This window comes from Ovis aries, chromosome 8 (genome assembly GCF_016772045.2).
Source record: "Ovis aries strain OAR_USU_Benz2616 breed Rambouillet chromosome 8, ARS-UI_Ramb_v3.0, whole genome shotgun sequence".
Taxonomy (NCBI): domain Eukaryota; kingdom Metazoa; phylum Chordata; class Mammalia; order Artiodactyla; family Bovidae; genus Ovis; species Ovis aries.
The window spans coordinates 67,075,036-67,092,292 of record NC_056061.1 but is presented as its reverse complement, the minus strand read 5'-3'; the positions used below and the strand labels follow the sequence as shown (position 1 = coordinate 67,092,292).

Here is a 17,257-nt window from a genome sequence, read left to right as displayed (position 1 = left end):
CTCAGGGTCAGAGAGGACCATCAATCCCTACCCTCCTCTCCCAGGAATCCCTCAAACCACTGGGAGGACCTGAGATTCCCCTGGCACATGGGGTGTCTTTGAGTCAGGCCACTCGATTCACTGGTAGGTTACCCTGATCAAAATTCTGGTTACTCCAGGATTTGATGGAGCAGAGAAATATCTTGAGAACCTCCAAAGGACTCATTATTACCTCTTGAAAAATGTACGGCTCTCCGTTAGATGTTGTGGTTGACTTGCAAGTCATGATTAGAGCCACAGTTTAAAATGTAAATTGAATAAAATAATGCTCTTCATGGTTACACATTTAAACACAATTTTCATGCTGTTTTGTACTTTTAAAGAATGAAGAATATGAAAATATTTGTTCCTCTGAACTAGCCAACATGAAAACATACTAATGTCAAAAAAGATGAAAATCGGTTTTACTACAAATACTTGGAACAGAGGATGTGAACATTTTCATGTTTGTAGATTAGGAGATACAATTATGAATCTGGGGTATGTTTTTTTGGGGGGGTATGTTTTTTTGGGGGGGTATGTTTTTAAATTTCTCATATGGTGACTGTGTCATGGGGCAAAGCAGACTCAAGGAACACCTTACAGAAGTGAATAAAGAGTCTGTACACCAAGAAAGACTCTTAACAATGTCTTGGTGGTTTGGAAACGCTGAAAGGATATGGACATATGACCAGAAAAGATAAATTCTGGAAAGTTTTTCTTCCAGAACTTTATAATCCTATAAAAGCAGCCACAATGGAAAATGGAAAGAGAGCAGTGAAAAATGCACATACCCTTATACCTGTAAAATTAATTATTTCATCAAAATACAACAGAAAAAGTAATATATAATTAAAAATTCATAACAAAATGTAAACAATACTTGAAAAAAAGTAATAGGAAGCCAAACTTTGGTTACTCATAAATCATCTCTGAACAGTGAATAGTATTATTGCTATCTATTTATCTAATATTGATTTATAACACACACAATCCTGCTCAAACACACACACAGTTAAATACTTCAGTAAATTAAGCTAAAGCTTGTATACCTAAATGATTAATGATGCAAAATCAGCATTTCATGAAAGAAAGAGGCTGTCACTTTTCAAAAAAACAAATACAGAAGAAAACAGGATTTTAAAAAATTATTTAGGGAAGACATACTATAGTTTAATTGCTCATTTTCATGGTCTGTCAGTAAATAAAGACATTAATATTTGAGGAAAGTTAAAAAGTTACTTTCTATGATTGTCAGTCTTTTTAAATGACATGGTCCTATCCTTCAGAGCTTTAAGTACTGGATTGTCGGGAAAATCACAACGGGCAGGGCTGCCTCATGACAATGGCCCTTTATCAGTCCACAGGCCCAGTAGATCCATGAGCCAGTCACTGCGCCCCACAGTCCCTCACTGCTTCGTCTCAGTCCCATTGGAAGTGGGTATAAGATTCAAGGGACAGATTGGATACACATAACCCGACGTCTGTGATTCAAATTTAAAAAGCTTTACTGCCTTAGCACTCATTACTCCCATCTTCAATTAAAAAACAAATGTGGTTTGTTCCCTTTATGGAAACTATACAGAAACAATGGCTCTGTTTGGATGTGGAGGGTATATTTCATACCAGAAAGATGTTTACACAAACACTAGCATACCAGATTATAAAATGAAGGTTTAAGTCTATGGATGAAGTCATACAAGTTCCTGCTTGTATGACTCTCGAAAACTGACTCTTAAAAATGTGATGGGCTGAAAAAACATACTGATGCGATCTAATTTCTGCTTAGAACTGTTGGACAGGCTGGCTAATGAGATAAAACCAGGGCCAGGGGAAAGAAGGCAAAAGAAAGGGAGGAAAGAAAGATAGGAAGGTCTAGTTGTGAGAGAAATGTCACACCCATCATTCCTCTGCAAGCCTCCACACTACCCTAGTTACTAGTCTGTGCTAACAGGCGTGATCTCTAGATAGGGCTGCAGTCATTTGGGGTCACAACTGGATCACCAGTACCTGGTACAAAGTTCCATTCAAATATACGAGTGATAATACAAGACAATTTTTGATGAAACTTTTCACAGTTCACTTCCATGCTAGTAAAACCCAACATTTTCTCCCTCTTTAACTTTTCTCTCTCTCTCTCTCCCACCCTCCCTCTCTTTCCCCATCTCCCTAACTTCCTCTGTTAATTTGAGGGTTTCATGGTGATTTTCTTGTTTCTGAGGTTATTTGTGATTACTGTTAATGCACGGGATGGGGGGACAGTATTCTTTTCTATACTTACCTTGCACATTTTAAATATATGATCTCTGCCAGTTAGATTCTTATTTAAGAATCAAGATTTCAGGCTATAGATGAAAATAATTAGGAAAAAAATTTCCCAAACACATCATCCATAAAGGCTGACTCACAAAAAGAAATACGCCTTCCACAATTATATCATTTCAAAATGAGGTTAGACATTCCTCCCCTACCATCAGAACCCCAAAGTGGGTGAGGTGGTTACACAGGCAGATTGTCTCGTTGGCATCTGAATCTTTGTGTGCGTCACATCCTGAAGTGTTCCAAAATCCAGAACCTTCTGTGGGAAGAAGTCAACAGTGTGAAAACGACAGCGGATCAGTTCCTTTCCCAGAATGGGCGAGCTTTCCCTTAGGGAACTATGCCTCAGTCTCTTTTGCCCTGCTGTTTATCTGCAAGACAGATACTGTCTTGAAAACTGCCAATACTTAAAATAATTTCGATTCCTGTAATCATAGGATGTTATTACAAGATGGGCAGATAGAGATTAGGTGGCGGTTTTCAACTGTGTCCTATGGAAGTGCCTCCTCAGGGAGATTGCAAAAACGTCAATTTTTAAAATTCAAAATATTTGAATATATATTTTACTTATGTAATGTATGTATCTTGAGTATATCTATAAGACATATTTATTTAGTAGATCATATTTTATATAAATATATATTTAACATAACTATATTAACGCATGAATTGATGTGTAATTTATTTAATATATTTCAAAGTTAATTTCCATGAAAAGAATATTCCTTTCCAAATATGTTATGTACTAAAAAAGTCTCTACAGATCAATACAATTTTTTACCCCCTTGAGTTAACCTATGTTTCTGGGAAGACATAAGAACAAAGGTCAGTTTCCTTAGAACATGCTATTAAGCACACAGCAGTCATGCACAGAAACAACTTACTGTAATGCCTTTACCACATCTTATATGACTTTCCTGGTATGATATGGAATATGAATGACACATACAGTTGGAAAGTGTTTTAAGACTACAAGGTGATATCATTTTTAACTATGTAGCAAGTAAATCAGGATCTTCTCAAACTGCAACCAGAAACCAAACAACAACAAAAACTTTCCAGCTAGGATAAGGAGGATGAGGAGGTTTGGGACACTATCAGATTACATTTCTGAGAAGCAGCCCACACTAGCACTGGTTTGACTGGGCCACCACAGTCCCACTGGGGAACCGCAGGAGAACAGCAGGGAATCCCAGGGGAAGCCGACCAGGTGTGAGGTTTCCCCTTCCCTTCACAGACGTCACCACCCTTTACACCTAGTGATTTATCCCTTAATTTTGCCTTTCTCTCTCAACTGTAAAATGTCATTTTGGAGGCACTTCATTTCTTTCAAGTAACATGTATCTATTATAACCATTCCTATAAGTCCTCTAATATGATACCCCCCCATAATCCATGGTCTGGAAACTAGATTTTAAACTGCATGCCTCATGCATATCAAATGATCTCAGAAGTGTCCCAGAAGAAATGTGATCAAATGTATACTGACATTCATCTAAAAGGGGCAATAAAATGTATGCTATAGCTTATAAATTACTGAAATTAGAGGTAGTTTTTTTTTAAAGTAAAGTAAGCCTATTTCTTCTTGCAATGAATAAAAAATTACTGAAATAAGAATTCTCTTCCCAAGCTACCTAAACTAAATTTTGCAGCTCAGTTGCCATCACCTTACATTGTGACTCACTCTGATCTGAGATGGAATTAAAGGAAATGGAGGTGTCTAACAAGGTTTAAAATTCAGCTGTTATTAAGACAGCCAATATTTTAAAACTTACCATTTTTGTTCAAATCCCAGAAGGCACAGATGGGATGAGCCACTGCCTATATTAACATAAGAATAAACATGTTAAACTGTGTTTAAAAAAAATGAAAAAAAAATCATAAAAAAAAAATCATACAATTTGAACATGGGAAATGAGTAAAAATGCTAAGCTTTTCACAAAGGAATAGATCACCATTAGTCACAGCAATACAATCCAAGAACAGCAGGCAGTTTAAGGGGTTTGCTCTTATAGACTTCAAATGGAAATCAACTATAGCTCCAGAGGAATCATCACCTTATTCATTTATCTGCAGGTTACTAATTTTATGTCTCATCGTAAAGTGCAATTCTAAGCATTTAGCAAAGCTCTTTACACTAAAATTTCACTTCATCTTCAAAATTCTCTTTTATTTCTAGGTATATGCCCAAAAGAATCGCAAGCAGGGACTCAAACAGATATTTATACAACCATGCTCAGAGCAGTATTATTCACAATTGCCAAAAGATGGAAGCAGCTAAAGTACCCATTATGAAGATAAGCGAAATGTGTGTGTGTCTCTGTGTGTGAATGTATGCAATGGAATACCATTCAGACTTAAAAATGAAAGAAATTATGACACATGGTATCATATGGATAGAACTTGAAAATACCAAGTGAGATAAGCCAATCACAAAAGGACAAATACTGTATGATTCCACTCATATGAGATATCCAAGTAGTCAGTTTCATGGAGAGACAGAATAGAAAGGCAGTTTCCAAGGACTGAGAGAGGAGGGATGGAAGGTGTTTCATGGGGACATAGTTTTAGCTGGGGAAAATGAAGAAGTTCTGGAGATGGATATAGCGATGGTTGCAGAGCAGTGTGAATGTACCCACAAAACTGCACACTTAGTAATGGTTAGAATAGTAACTTTTATGTTATGTATATTTTACCAATACTTTGGCCACCTGATGCCAAGAGCCAACTCACTGGAAAGGACCCTGATATTGGGAAAAACAGAGGGCAGGAGGAGAAGGGGGCAACAGAGTATGAGACGGTTGGATGGCACCATTGACTCAATAGATGTGAGTCTGAGCAAGCTCTGGGAGAGAGTGATGGACAGGGAAGCCTGGCATGCTGCAGTCCATGGGGCTGCAAAGAGTAGGACACGACTTAGCTATGGAACAACAACATATTCTACCACGATAAAAAAAAATCCTTTATGGATGAAGGAGCTGAAACAAAGGAGGCCAAAGGGTAGAACAGGGAAGTCTCAGAGGGTTCCGTGACAAAGCAAGGCGAATTCTTAGTAGACTTCAATTCCAAGCCTTACTCCTTATCAGCTGGGTCACTTCCCGCCTGCCTTCCTGCCTGCCTAACAGTCGAACCATGACTGGGAGCCTCTATAAAACAGGGGAACACTGTGGTTAGGCCACTGAGGACAATAAGAACCCCCACATAATTTTGTAAAATAAACAGATGAAGCAGAAAAAAAAAAGCAACATTTGCCAAGATTTTAGACAAGCACTAACCTCTCAAAAAATAAGTCAACTCTCTCCTGTTTCTCCCATTTCCCTTCTGCTTTCCCAGCTTCAGATATCTTTGACTTTAAAAGGGGTCCCCTGGTAGCTCAGCTGGTAAAGAATCCGCCTGCCATGCAGGAGACCCTGGTTCGATTTCTGGGTCAGGAAGATCCCCTGGAGAAGGGATAGGCACTCCAGTATTCTTGCCTGGAGAATTCTATGGACAAAGCAGCCTAGTAGGCTATACTTGCTAAGAGTCGGATACAACTAAGCGACTTTAACTTTCACTTGACTTTAAAAAAGACAACAAAAACCTTTAATGACACAATTGTGCACTGTGTCTAAATCTAATTTAGCTGAAGTACTGGGTTGGCCAAAAAGTTTGTTCAGGTTTTTTGTAAGCGGCACAAAAATACGAATGAACCTTATGGCCAGTCCAATAATTATTTGTTGTCGTTGTTCAGTGGCTAAGTCATGTCTGACTCTTTGCGACCCCATGAACTGGGAAGCTTCCCTGTCCTTCACTATCTCCCAGAGCTTGCTCAAATTCATGGCCATTGAGTTGATGATGTCATTCAACCATCTTATCCTCTGTCAGCCCCTTCTCTTCCTGCCCTCAATCTTTCCCAGCATTAGGATCTTTTCCAATGAGTTGGCTCTCCGCATCAGGTGGCCAAAGTATTGGAGCTTCAGCATCAGTCCTTTCAATGAATAATCAGGGTTGATTTCCTTTAGGATTGACTGGTTTGATCTCCTTGCTGTCCAAGGGACTCTTAAAGAGTCTTCTCCAGTACCAGTGTTTGAAAGCATCAAATCATATGTCGTTTCTTAAAAGGAGTGGCTCTTTCCTTCACTCTTATTCCTCTTCAGATGACTGAATCCTAGATAAGACTAAATTTCCCTCGCTCATCCTACAGCCACCATCTGTGACATTACAGGACTGCCGGACTAGCTGGTTTCCCCTTTGTGGAAAACAGCCCCCCACAAGGTACAAGTTACTTCTAACCATGTTTTAAAACATGCCTCGGAGTGCTATGAAACAGTCAGACTCCGTCCCATGGCTGTTTGCAGCTTTTCTTTACCTGAGTTCTTGTGTGTTTGATCTTTATCTGAACAGGATCCTTCAGATCCTGGATAGTAATGTTTCCAATACTGCACGCCATCACATAGCTTACTAAGGTGACTTTCTTGGTTCCTACATCCTTTCAAAGAAAAAAAAAAATGTGTATTAGTCAGAAGTACACCCTTTTATTTTATTTTGGTGCTCCAAAGTAAGCAATCTGTCAGCACTTCTTACACTTAAGATCTTCAGTTATAGAACATCCTGTTTATAAGATCAAACTGCTAGCTTTCCTGAAAGAGCTCTGCTATTTCCCTTATTATAATAAATACATTGAAGGAACCTTAGAGCCAATGCTGTAAGATAATGTTCATAAAACTTCGTTCTTGATTGCTGTAACTGATGTCAGCCAGTTAACATCTGAAACAATGCAAACTCACAAATAATATACACTCATAAAAAGCTGCGAGACAGTTAGATCATTTCCCTACCATAAAAAATAGATGAGGTTGTTTTCCTCTAAAGAAATAACAAGGAAATATGGTGTGAAAAATAAAAATCAATTCATCTTTCAGGTTCATGACAACAGTCTGAGTGTTTACTAGAAGTGAAGTGAGTGAGGCTAAAGTCGCTCAGTTGTGTCTGACTCTGCGATCCCATGGACTGTAGCCTACCAAATTCCTCTGTCTATGGAATTCTCCAGGCAAGAATGCTAGATGGGTTGCCATTCCCTTCTCCAGGGGATTTTCTCCACCCAGGGATGGAACCCAGGTCTCCTGTATTGCAGGCAGATTCTTTACTGTCTGAGCTTCTAAGGAAACCTGAGTGTTTACTAAAGTGAAGTGAAATGAAAGTCGCTCAGTTGTGTTTGACTGTTTGTGACCCCCATGGACTACAGTGTCCATGGAATACCCCAGGCCAGAATACCGGAGTGGGTAGCCTTTCCCTTCTCCAGGGGATCTTTCCAATATAGGGATAGAACCCAGGTGTCCTGCACTGCAGGCAGATTCTTTACCAGCTGAGCCACCAGGGAAGCCTGAGTGTTTGCTAATGTAAACCTAAATGTAATTCTACTGGATTAAAACTCCACCAAAACTTCTACCATCTCCAATCGTACACTTGATGGCGTCTGTAGCTACCACTTCAAAGTTAAGGTTGTCAGGAAATCAAATTAATGAATCTGTGCTGCAAAATGCCTGGGAACAATAGGTTATCATCACTTTCTCTTTTCCTTTGTATTTCTTGTTGAACCTCCTCAATTTCTCTATTACAGCTTGTAAATCAGCCCTTTTGGAATAACTATAGGATTCCTTCAATGCTACCTAGTTCTCAGCACCCAGAGTATAGCTTTTTATTAGGTTTGTGTGTTCTCTCTCTCAATGAAGGAGCTACAGTTTGGAGATATCCAGCCTTTCCGGTAAAGAGGAGAGGTGAGAGAAATTAGAGATTGAGACTGACACATATACACTATTGATACTTCGTATAAAATAGACAACTGATGGGAATGTACTGTATAACTCAGAGAACTCTACTTGATACACTGTACTGTCCTAAATGAGAGGGAAATCCAAAAGAGAGGGGATATGCATACATATACAGCTGATTCATTCTGCTGAGCAGTAAGGCTTCCCTGGTGGCTCAGACAGTAAAGAATCTGCCTGCAATGCAGGAGACCTGGGTTCAATCCTTGGGTGGGGAAGATCCCTTGGAGAAGGGAATGGCTACCCACTCCAGTATTCTTGCCTGGAGAATTCCATGTACAGAAAGGAGCCTGGTGGGCTACAGTCCATGGGGTCACAAAGAGTCAGACAAGACTGAGTGACTAACACTTTCACTTTTCAGAGGTTAATACAACATTGTAAAGCAACTATACTGCAATAAAAATTAATTAATAAAAAAATACTCTTATTCTGTTCCCTTCTTGAGGGGAATACAATTAGAACCTTCCATGTTTTTCAGTCTTCTATAAATTTACTTTAAAAACCAAACATATGTTTTCTAACAATGTCGAGGATTGGGAGATGTCAAAGGAGAAGGAAGTGATCACATGAGAAGATGAGACTCAAAATGAAACAGTGACTGATCTTATAATGCTAGGACTTCCTCCAGTGCCCACCTCTCCTCTCAATGACCTCTTCTCCCACTATTCACATCATCCAAAACCTACTGCATTTTTTTGTGTTATTATTATTTGCTGGGGCTTGGCAGGTACACCTGGAAGCATGTGGGATCTTAGTTCCCTGATCAGGGACTGAACCCAAGCTCCCTGCATTGGAAGCGTGCCATCTTAAACACTAAACTACCAGGGAAGTCCTCTCCTATTATCTTAAAAGGTGCCATTGTTACACGTCTCCAACAACTTTAACAAATGCATTTTTAAGTGTTTGTAGCTATTAAATCCTTCAAAGCAATTGCATGTAGCTACATTCTTAATTTACTCAAAAACTGTATATAGCTTGTTCTGAAAGCATTTGCTGATAACATTTTAAAGTGTTTTGAGTTAATGACTATAAACAGTTCCATGTTCCTCCTTTTACTTCCCCGTAGCCTCCTTTGCCATTCTTCTAAATGTGATGCCTAGCACAGTGAAAAACATTTCTACTGACTTTGAAACTTGCAGCTCTCTCTTACATAGGTCACACTGTTTAATATACACAGGTATCCTCAACATAACAGATAAAACTTTTATTGACAGGGCTCAGTGAAACTGCTCAAAATGAGCTGTACTTTCAAAGGCAACCAGAGGTCATCAGTGTTTGCTGGCAGGGGACTTTCTAGTATTTGGAAATGATGCCAATAAAAATGATAATATGTGCTCAGCACAATGCCACGCTACTCGGGGGATGTGGGAAGGCCAAAGGCCATTTGAAATACTAATGGGAAAACTGATTAAAGCCAAGAATGCTGCTCGTTATGTAAACAGTGCTTCCCGCTGAATCAAGAAAAAAACCTTTCCTTTGGCACACAATTTCTTTAACTCTGAAGATCTAAATTGCTGGAGAGCATAAAATACTTAACAAAAGAAATAAGAAATAATAACTTCTCCACAAATTCCATTTCTAATTGCATCATGCAAGTCTTAATCTGATTTATTTAAAAAACTTAAATGAATACATCTTATTAATAAGCATATGATTACCAGAAATAAAGTATTTAGAGTTATATTAACTAACTTTTTAAAATACAGTAGATTAATTTTTCTATACTTTTGACATGTTTTCGAGAAACCTGAACTTTTATCTTTCATTTTAAGCAAGGAAACTATTTCGGTTGAAAAATAGTAAGTTAATGAACACTTACCTGGAAAAGTCCAGTTTTATTGAAGAAAGTAAATTGTGCTCTTTTCACTAATACAGAATCCTCTTCACTTAGGTTCTCAAGTAAGTTTGGAGGCAAAATGACAGAAGCCAAAGGATCCATTTGTCCACTCTTAAAATCCATCTGTCACACACACAGACACCAGTTGAGTAATTATATTTAAATTGCAATGATAACTTTACTCCCTAGGACAGTAACTGCCGTCATCAAGACTCAGCTTCGTCTCCTCTTTACCTCCACCACAGTCTCTGCCCTCAGTATGAGTCCCTTACGAAGGCCTGGATCTTATTCGAGCTTTGCAAATGTGGCAAACAAGAAATGTAGAGTTTAACTCAAACCGAGAAATCTACAAATCAGTTGACATTTTCAAGAATAAAGATTAGATTTGCACTTAATAGATTTTAAATTTTTCTCAAAACACACTGTGAAAAAATAACTACCAGAAAAAAAAAAAAGACTGGAATTCATTTGTTTTATTGCTGAGAATGAGTATCTTTTCACTGAGGAAGCAGCTGAAGTTTTATGAGCGTTCTTGGGTATCATTTTTCCTGAACCCACAGATTACGCCAAAGAGTGTTTTCCTGCAAATGGACCTGAAATGAGACTGACGCTGACTGCTTTTTAACTCTTAAGATGTGAAACAGAATTACTCCAAAAGAGCTGCTGGTCCAAAGCAGAAAAAAAGTTCTTCCTTATATCCAGATTTTAAAATATTCTATCTTGAATTATCTCCACAGTTAAGAAGTATGACATGCCAGCCACTTAGGTGTTCTCCCATGTCAAGGATGATGTTTCAATCATTTCATTTGCCCATGTGGCTAACACTGTCTAGTACATAAGAGGAATCTGACAATTATTTGCTGAAGTGTCACTTGAACAAGTCAGAGAGGATCTCCATTAATCTAGCCCCGAATTTCTTGTTCAGCCTCATTTTCATCTGTCATTCTTAGCCTTCTATACCTGGAGAAGGAAATGGCAACCCACTCCAGTACTTTTGCCTGGAAAATCCCATGGACGGAGGAGCCTGGTGGGCTGCAGTCCGTGGGGTCGCTAAGAGTCAGACAAGACTGTGCAACTTCCACTTTCACTTTTCACTTTCATGCATTGGAAAAGGAAATCGCAACCCACTCCAGTACTTTTGCCTGGAGAATCCCAGGGACGGGGGAGCCTGGTGTGGGCTGGGCTGCGGTCTATAGGGTCGCACAGAGTTGGACACGACTGAAGCGACTCAGCAGCAGCAGCAGCCTTCTATATCACTGTTTCTCAAAATACAATCCTCAGACCAGCAGTACTAGCAAATACCTGGGAACTTGTTAAAAGTGCAAATGAGAGATCCACTCAGGACCCTAAATTAGAATCTCTGGAGATGGGACCTAGAAACTTTTATTTGTTTATTTATTTTTGGCTCTGCTGGGTCTGCATTGTGGCTCAGGCTTTCCTCTAGTTGGGGCAAGCAGCAGCCACTCTAGTGGCAGTATGTAGGCTTTTTGCGGTGGCTTCTCTTGGGTTCTTTGGTAGCTCAGACGGTAAAGAACCTGCCTGAATGCAGGAGACACAGGTTTGATCCGTGGGTCGGGAAGATCTCCTGGAGAAGGGAAAGGCAACCCACTCCAGTATTCTTGTCTGGAGAATTCCACAGACAGAGGGGGCAAAGAGACAGACAGAGGGGGCAAAGAGTCAGACACGACTAAGCAGCTTTCACTTTCCACTTTCTCTTATTGCGGTTTCAGTAGTTGCAGCACATGGGCTCAGCAGTTGTGGCTCCCGGTTCTAGAGGATAGACTCAAGAACTGTGGCACACAGACTTAGTTGCTCTACGTCATGTGGGATTTTCTCAAACCAGGGATCAAACTTGTGTCTCCTGCATTGGCAGGTAGATTCTTTATCACTGAGCCACCAGGGAAGCCCCAGCAATCTGTTTTGGTAAGTTCTCTAGGTGGTTATAATGTAACAGTTTGAGAAATACTGGCACACCATGCATCTTCCCATCTTTGGGTCCTTAAAAAGGTCTTTCTTCTGACTAAAGGAAAGTGAAAATCATTCAATTGTGTCTGACTCTCTGCAACCCCATGAACTATACAGTCCATGGAATTCTCCAGGCCAGAATACTGGAGTAGAGAGACTTTCCCTTCTCCAGGAGATCTTCCCAACCCAGGGATCAAACCCAGGCCTCCCGCATTACAGGCGGATTCTTTACCAGCTGAGCCACAAGGGAAGCCCAAGAACACTGGAGTGGGTAGCCTATCCCTTCTCCAGGGGATCTTCCCGATTCAGGAATCAAATCGAGGTCTCCTGCATTGCAGGTGAATTCTTTACCAACTGAGCTATCAGGGAAGCCCTTTCTTCTGATTAAACTAATCCCATATCCCACTCCCAGTGGGGTGGTACTCCCTCATAGTTCAACGTTTAATTCCAGTATCACCTCCTGGAGAAGGTAAGCTGAAGGTATACCTCCTGTCTGAGTCGACATGGCTTATGGCTACTGCTGCTATTAATCTCAGTCAGCCTTGAGACTCACCTTCCACCCCTAGAACCAAGATCTCCTTGCCATAGCAATTAGCAGAAGATCAGAGATTTTTGTCTAATTGATTACAGAAACCACTAACTTATTACCTGGAAGTATGATTCATTATTGCTTGGAAGACCAATGCTAAAATTTGAAATTTCATTGGTCTCTGGGGACACAGATGATACTCCAAGAGCCAGATTCCGAGTTGTGATATTCACATGTGTTGTGCTCTGTAGGTCTATCTTGAAGGCCAATTCATCAATTGTTTTCAAAGCTCTAAAGAAATGACAATAGCATTGTTAAGGAACACATTTTAGGTACCTGCACACATGTGATTTCCTGCAGGACAAAATACAAACCAAATAAAATCATCCTTAAATCTTTTGATCTTAAAAAAATTTTTTTTGACCTTAATACGAATACCTATTAAATTAATTGCCTCATATCACAATAATATCAGTTAAAACACTGAATTCTAGAGGTAAACTTCAAGAGAAATATATACTTTAAGGAAAAGGAACAATAAAGTTATCCTAAACAAATACTCTGTTTTTTAGGTATTTTAGCCTTTCTTTCCTCATACAAAAAATTCTCTTCTTACTTTATACTGAGTGAGAATCAAAGGAAATAATATGATAAAAGTATTTTTTGAATTGCAAGACCCTGTAAAAAAAGTTTGTAATTATTTTTGCATAATAAGTTAGAGAATGCATTCTAACAAGGAAAATTTTCATCAAAGAAATTTGGTTGAAAGAAAATAGAAAGGAAAAATATCTCAGTATTCGTGCATACTCAGCTACTCAGTCATGTCCTGTTCTTTGTGACCCCATGTACTGCAGCCAACCAGGCTCCTCTGTCCATGCAATTTTCCAGGCAAGAATACTGAAGTGGGTTGCCATTCCCTCCTTCAGGGAATCTTCCTGACCCAGGGATTGAACCTGTGTCCCCTACATCTCTTTCACTGGCAGGCAGATTCTTTACCACTGAGCCATCTGGGAAGCCCAAACATCTTAATACTAACACATTAAATTAAATAATTGGATATAAATTGAATTATGTAAAAATAGGTATATTTCACCCTTCCCTAGGCATTTTCATTTCAGAAGTATAACAGTCAGAGTAGTGGCTGTTTTGTGTCACAGTCCATGGAATAGTAGACAGCAATGACCACATTATACCTAAAAGATGTGAGCTGAATGTTTGCTAAGTATCTCCTTTGCAAGCAAAAATAGTGTCATAAATTTATATACATATATAAAATATATATAATATATTCTAAATATAAAATTATATTTATGCTAAATATATAAATATACACAATTTATCTTTTGAATTTACAGCAGTTAACATTTTTCAGATGAAAAAATGAAATACCAATAATGTCTTTCAGGGACTATTTACATTACCTAGCCAGGTGGGCAGTCCTAATCAACTTGTAAATTATTTTCTCAAAAAAAACCCCAAACAAACAGAATTTTGAAGTACATTTTGTGAATGATTTGGAAAATATCAGTGGATCTTCTAGAGATTTAAATTATGAAAGCTGGGTACTGAGCATTCAGATTTTTGAGAAACTACATAACAATACCTGTATCCAATAAACATTATTCTCTGGAAGAAAAACAAACAGACTTACTCAGAAGATGACTCAAGCAAATCGCTGTCTGGGCTGGTTAAAATATTAGAAAATATATTCATTAAGGTTGAGCCAAGCGTTATATCAATGTTTTCTTCTTTATTTACAATCCTTTTGACCTGTTCTACGATGCTGGTGATATTGGCTGAGCTTAATGTCTGCCCGTCACTGGTTAAATTTAAAATCTGACTGGCAACTTCATTTGCTTCCCCTAAAAAATATGACAGAAGAACAACATACAGTTTTACGTGTGTATTCTGAGCAGTTCTAGGGATCCGAAACATAGGATAACATTTTACTTCACAGTAAAGCAGCAAATCAGGTTCCCTGTGTGTATCCCTTAGCACGATTTTCACAGGACAACAGTATTTCTTTACACACACAAACTAATTTCTTTCTTTAGTGAGACACAAACTGTGCTTATAAGCAGCTTAGGTAAATAACTTGGAGGAACCAATATTCACACATAGTTCTAAGTGAGATGCCCGCAGAATCACTAAATAAGTATGTATTTGCTGCTTAAAAAAACACACACACACAATCTTAATTTACACAGTCTCTTCTCCAAAATTTTCTTACTATTGTTATCTACTACAGAATAAGTATAACAGAAAGTCAGAATGAGCAAAAACAGTATTTTCTACTTTAAGTGAGTCGAACAATCATTTGCTTAGCTTTTAATATCACAATGGTATCAGCACGTGATACCACAGAACAGAACATCTTCCAAAGAAGATGAAAACCCTGAAACTTGAGGTCATCTTATTTTGCCTTGGAGAACTGAAGACATCTCTCACTTACTTGAGCAATTGGAGATATCGGGATGCCCCCAGTAGGCTACAGAAGTGTTGACAGAGTCTTTATAACTATAAAACAAAAAATGTAAAAGGTTTCACAGACATGACATTATAGCTGACAAAAGTAGTTAATAATAAGCTTTAGAATTTCCCTTGATATCTAGGTAAGTTTCATTTGAAGACTATAACAATGGACATAAAATTCATATTAAAAGTTCTTATCGGGGAAAAAAAATCAGGCACGTGCATCAAGGGAAAAAAAAATACTAGCAGTGGCCTATATCCTAGCATAGGCTCCATCAGATTACTAAAGTTAAAAGCATAGTTGTTAACATGGATCAAGCATCACTTTAAGAACTTTCTAGATAAAATCTCATTTTGATTTCACATAACTCTGTAAAGCAGATTATAATCCATGTTTCATAGATGAGGAAACAGACTTAGATAAATCAAGGACTTTTCCAAGGTGTCACAGGCAGGAAGAGGCAGAACCACAATCCAAAGCCAAGTCCCTTTCTTTCCTCTCCACCACTGGGGCAAAGTATTTCTACACGGGCAGTTTCAGTGTCTGAATTTCCCTGCAAGAAAATTCTCACTGAAGGTGGGGTGGAGGGTGAGGAACTGGATTTGACTTATTCAGTGAATCCTCTGTTAACCTGTCTGAGGTTTCCATTCAACAATTAGAGAAAAATCCACACCCTGCCAGTCTCCACTAGCAGACTGCCCTAACATGGATCTTGTCTTTCTTCTTTTTGATTTCTCTTTTCCCCTCCAGTGATGACCACTCCAAAGATTTAAAAAGACTTGGCATGTCATGACACATATATGCAAGTCATGTCATGTAAGTGTATGTCATGTCATGTCATGTATATACATGTCATATCACATATATGCTGGTTCTGTTCATCAACTTTGCTCTAGAACTTCCCTCTGGTTTTCAAATTGCTCCATCTTTCTTTGAAGAAGGCTAAATTAGCATGTTGCTTAAAGAGAAAAAAACGCTTTTCTTGGTAACCTACCTTCCTCATCTTTACCTCACATGGATTTGACGTACAAAGAGATTCCTGTCCTTCTTTCCTATTAATATACACTGCATGGGATCTATGGAACAGCGCCTGTAACTCTGGAAAGCAGGTACATGGAGTTTGCTGGCAAGAGTTAAGAAAGTATTACCATGTTCGTGAAGCAGAGAAGCCCTGTTTCCCTGGACAGGGCATTCTGTATTCAGAAGGTTGGATGCTTGGCCATTTATAACCTTTGGGTTTCTCATCAGAGTGACATATACCTATGTGAAAATAAGACCCAACATGAGAAATATTAATCTATTTCTTGAAATTAGACATGCAAGATGAGAGCAAAACAACAATGTTGGTAATTAGGTATTTATTCCATGCAATACTAAAATAACAGGTTTTTATGTTCAGAATTTATAAAAGTTTAGAAGCTATGAAAAATAAACATTAGCTGCATTTCATATTTAAGACTGTATCTCAAAAATCATCAAATAAAAACATATACTTATGCCAGTATAAAAATGAATCAGACAATATTATTCCAACATAAGTCCATTTGTAGATAAAACTATTAAATACTTGTTGTTTAGTTGTTAAGTCATGTCCAACTCTTTTGCGACCCCATGGAGTATAGCCTGCCAGGCTTCTCTATCTATGGACTTCTCCGGGCAAGAATACTGGAGTGGGTTGCCATTTCCTCCTTCAGGAGATCTTCTGCAGTGGCTGGTGGATTCTCTACCACTGAGCCACGAGGGAAGCCCCTAGTAAACCAGATTTATTGGGAAACCAAAAAAACCAACATAAAATGAAAGCTATCCTGAAAAATTCAAAATGTAATTTAATTTTTTTCAAAGAAAAAGCCTATAAAATAGTGCCTCAACAGTGTTGCTGTTGAGTTGCCAGCATGTTTTATATAAACAACTTCTGGTTGCTCTGAAAGCATGTTTCATCTGGCAATTTGCTGGGGGAATGACAAGAAGATAGCTGCAGGCCACACATCTTGCACACACACCTTCACCTCAAATCATCCTACTTATTGTCTAAAAACTGTCTGAGTGAGAGCTATGACATAAATAACTCAGACTTTATACTTTAAAAATATGAAAATAAAATCACTGTATCGATAACAACAAAATCTCATATTTCAGTACTGAAAAAAAGCAAGTTACACAAAGACTACCGGAAACCAGTAGAGTAGTTACCAGTTGAACATTTAAATAACTTTCCTATCTATATTCTGAGCTTTTCTTTTCCCAATTGGTAGAAATTTTTCTATAGAAGCAAGGTCTGCTGCATTGCAGGTGGATTCTTTACCAGCTGA

At 38.5% G+C, this 17,257-nt stretch overlaps 1 protein-coding gene across 10 annotated transcripts in view; it reads right to left on the bottom strand.

The window, feature by feature from the left end:
• The window catches only part of ADGRG6 (adhesion G protein-coupled receptor G6), a 152,534-nt gene that overhangs the window by 32,414 nt on the left and 102,863 nt on the right, over positions 1–17,257 (bottom strand). For 8 of the 10 annotated variants that reach the window (XM_042253536.2, XM_060419756.1, XM_004011385.6 and 5 more), the window contains 8 exons: positions 16,097–16,208; positions 14,928–14,992; positions 14,127–14,337; positions 12,595–12,766; positions 9,964–10,104; positions 6,686–6,805; positions 4,113–4,158; positions 2,490–2,596 (listed from right to left, as the gene is read on the bottom strand). In XM_042253536.2, coding sequence (XP_042109470.1) covers positions 2,490–2,596; positions 4,113–4,158; positions 6,686–6,805; positions 9,964–10,104; positions 12,595–12,766; positions 14,127–14,337; positions 14,928–14,992; positions 16,097–16,208 — 974 coding nt within the window. The remainder of the gene's footprint in view (positions 1–2,489; positions 2,597–4,112; positions 4,159–6,685; positions 6,806–9,963; positions 10,105–12,594; positions 12,767–14,126; positions 14,338–14,927; positions 14,993–16,096; positions 16,209–17,257) is intronic. The other 2 variants (XM_042253537.2, XM_060419754.1) reach the window with 1 other exon arrangement.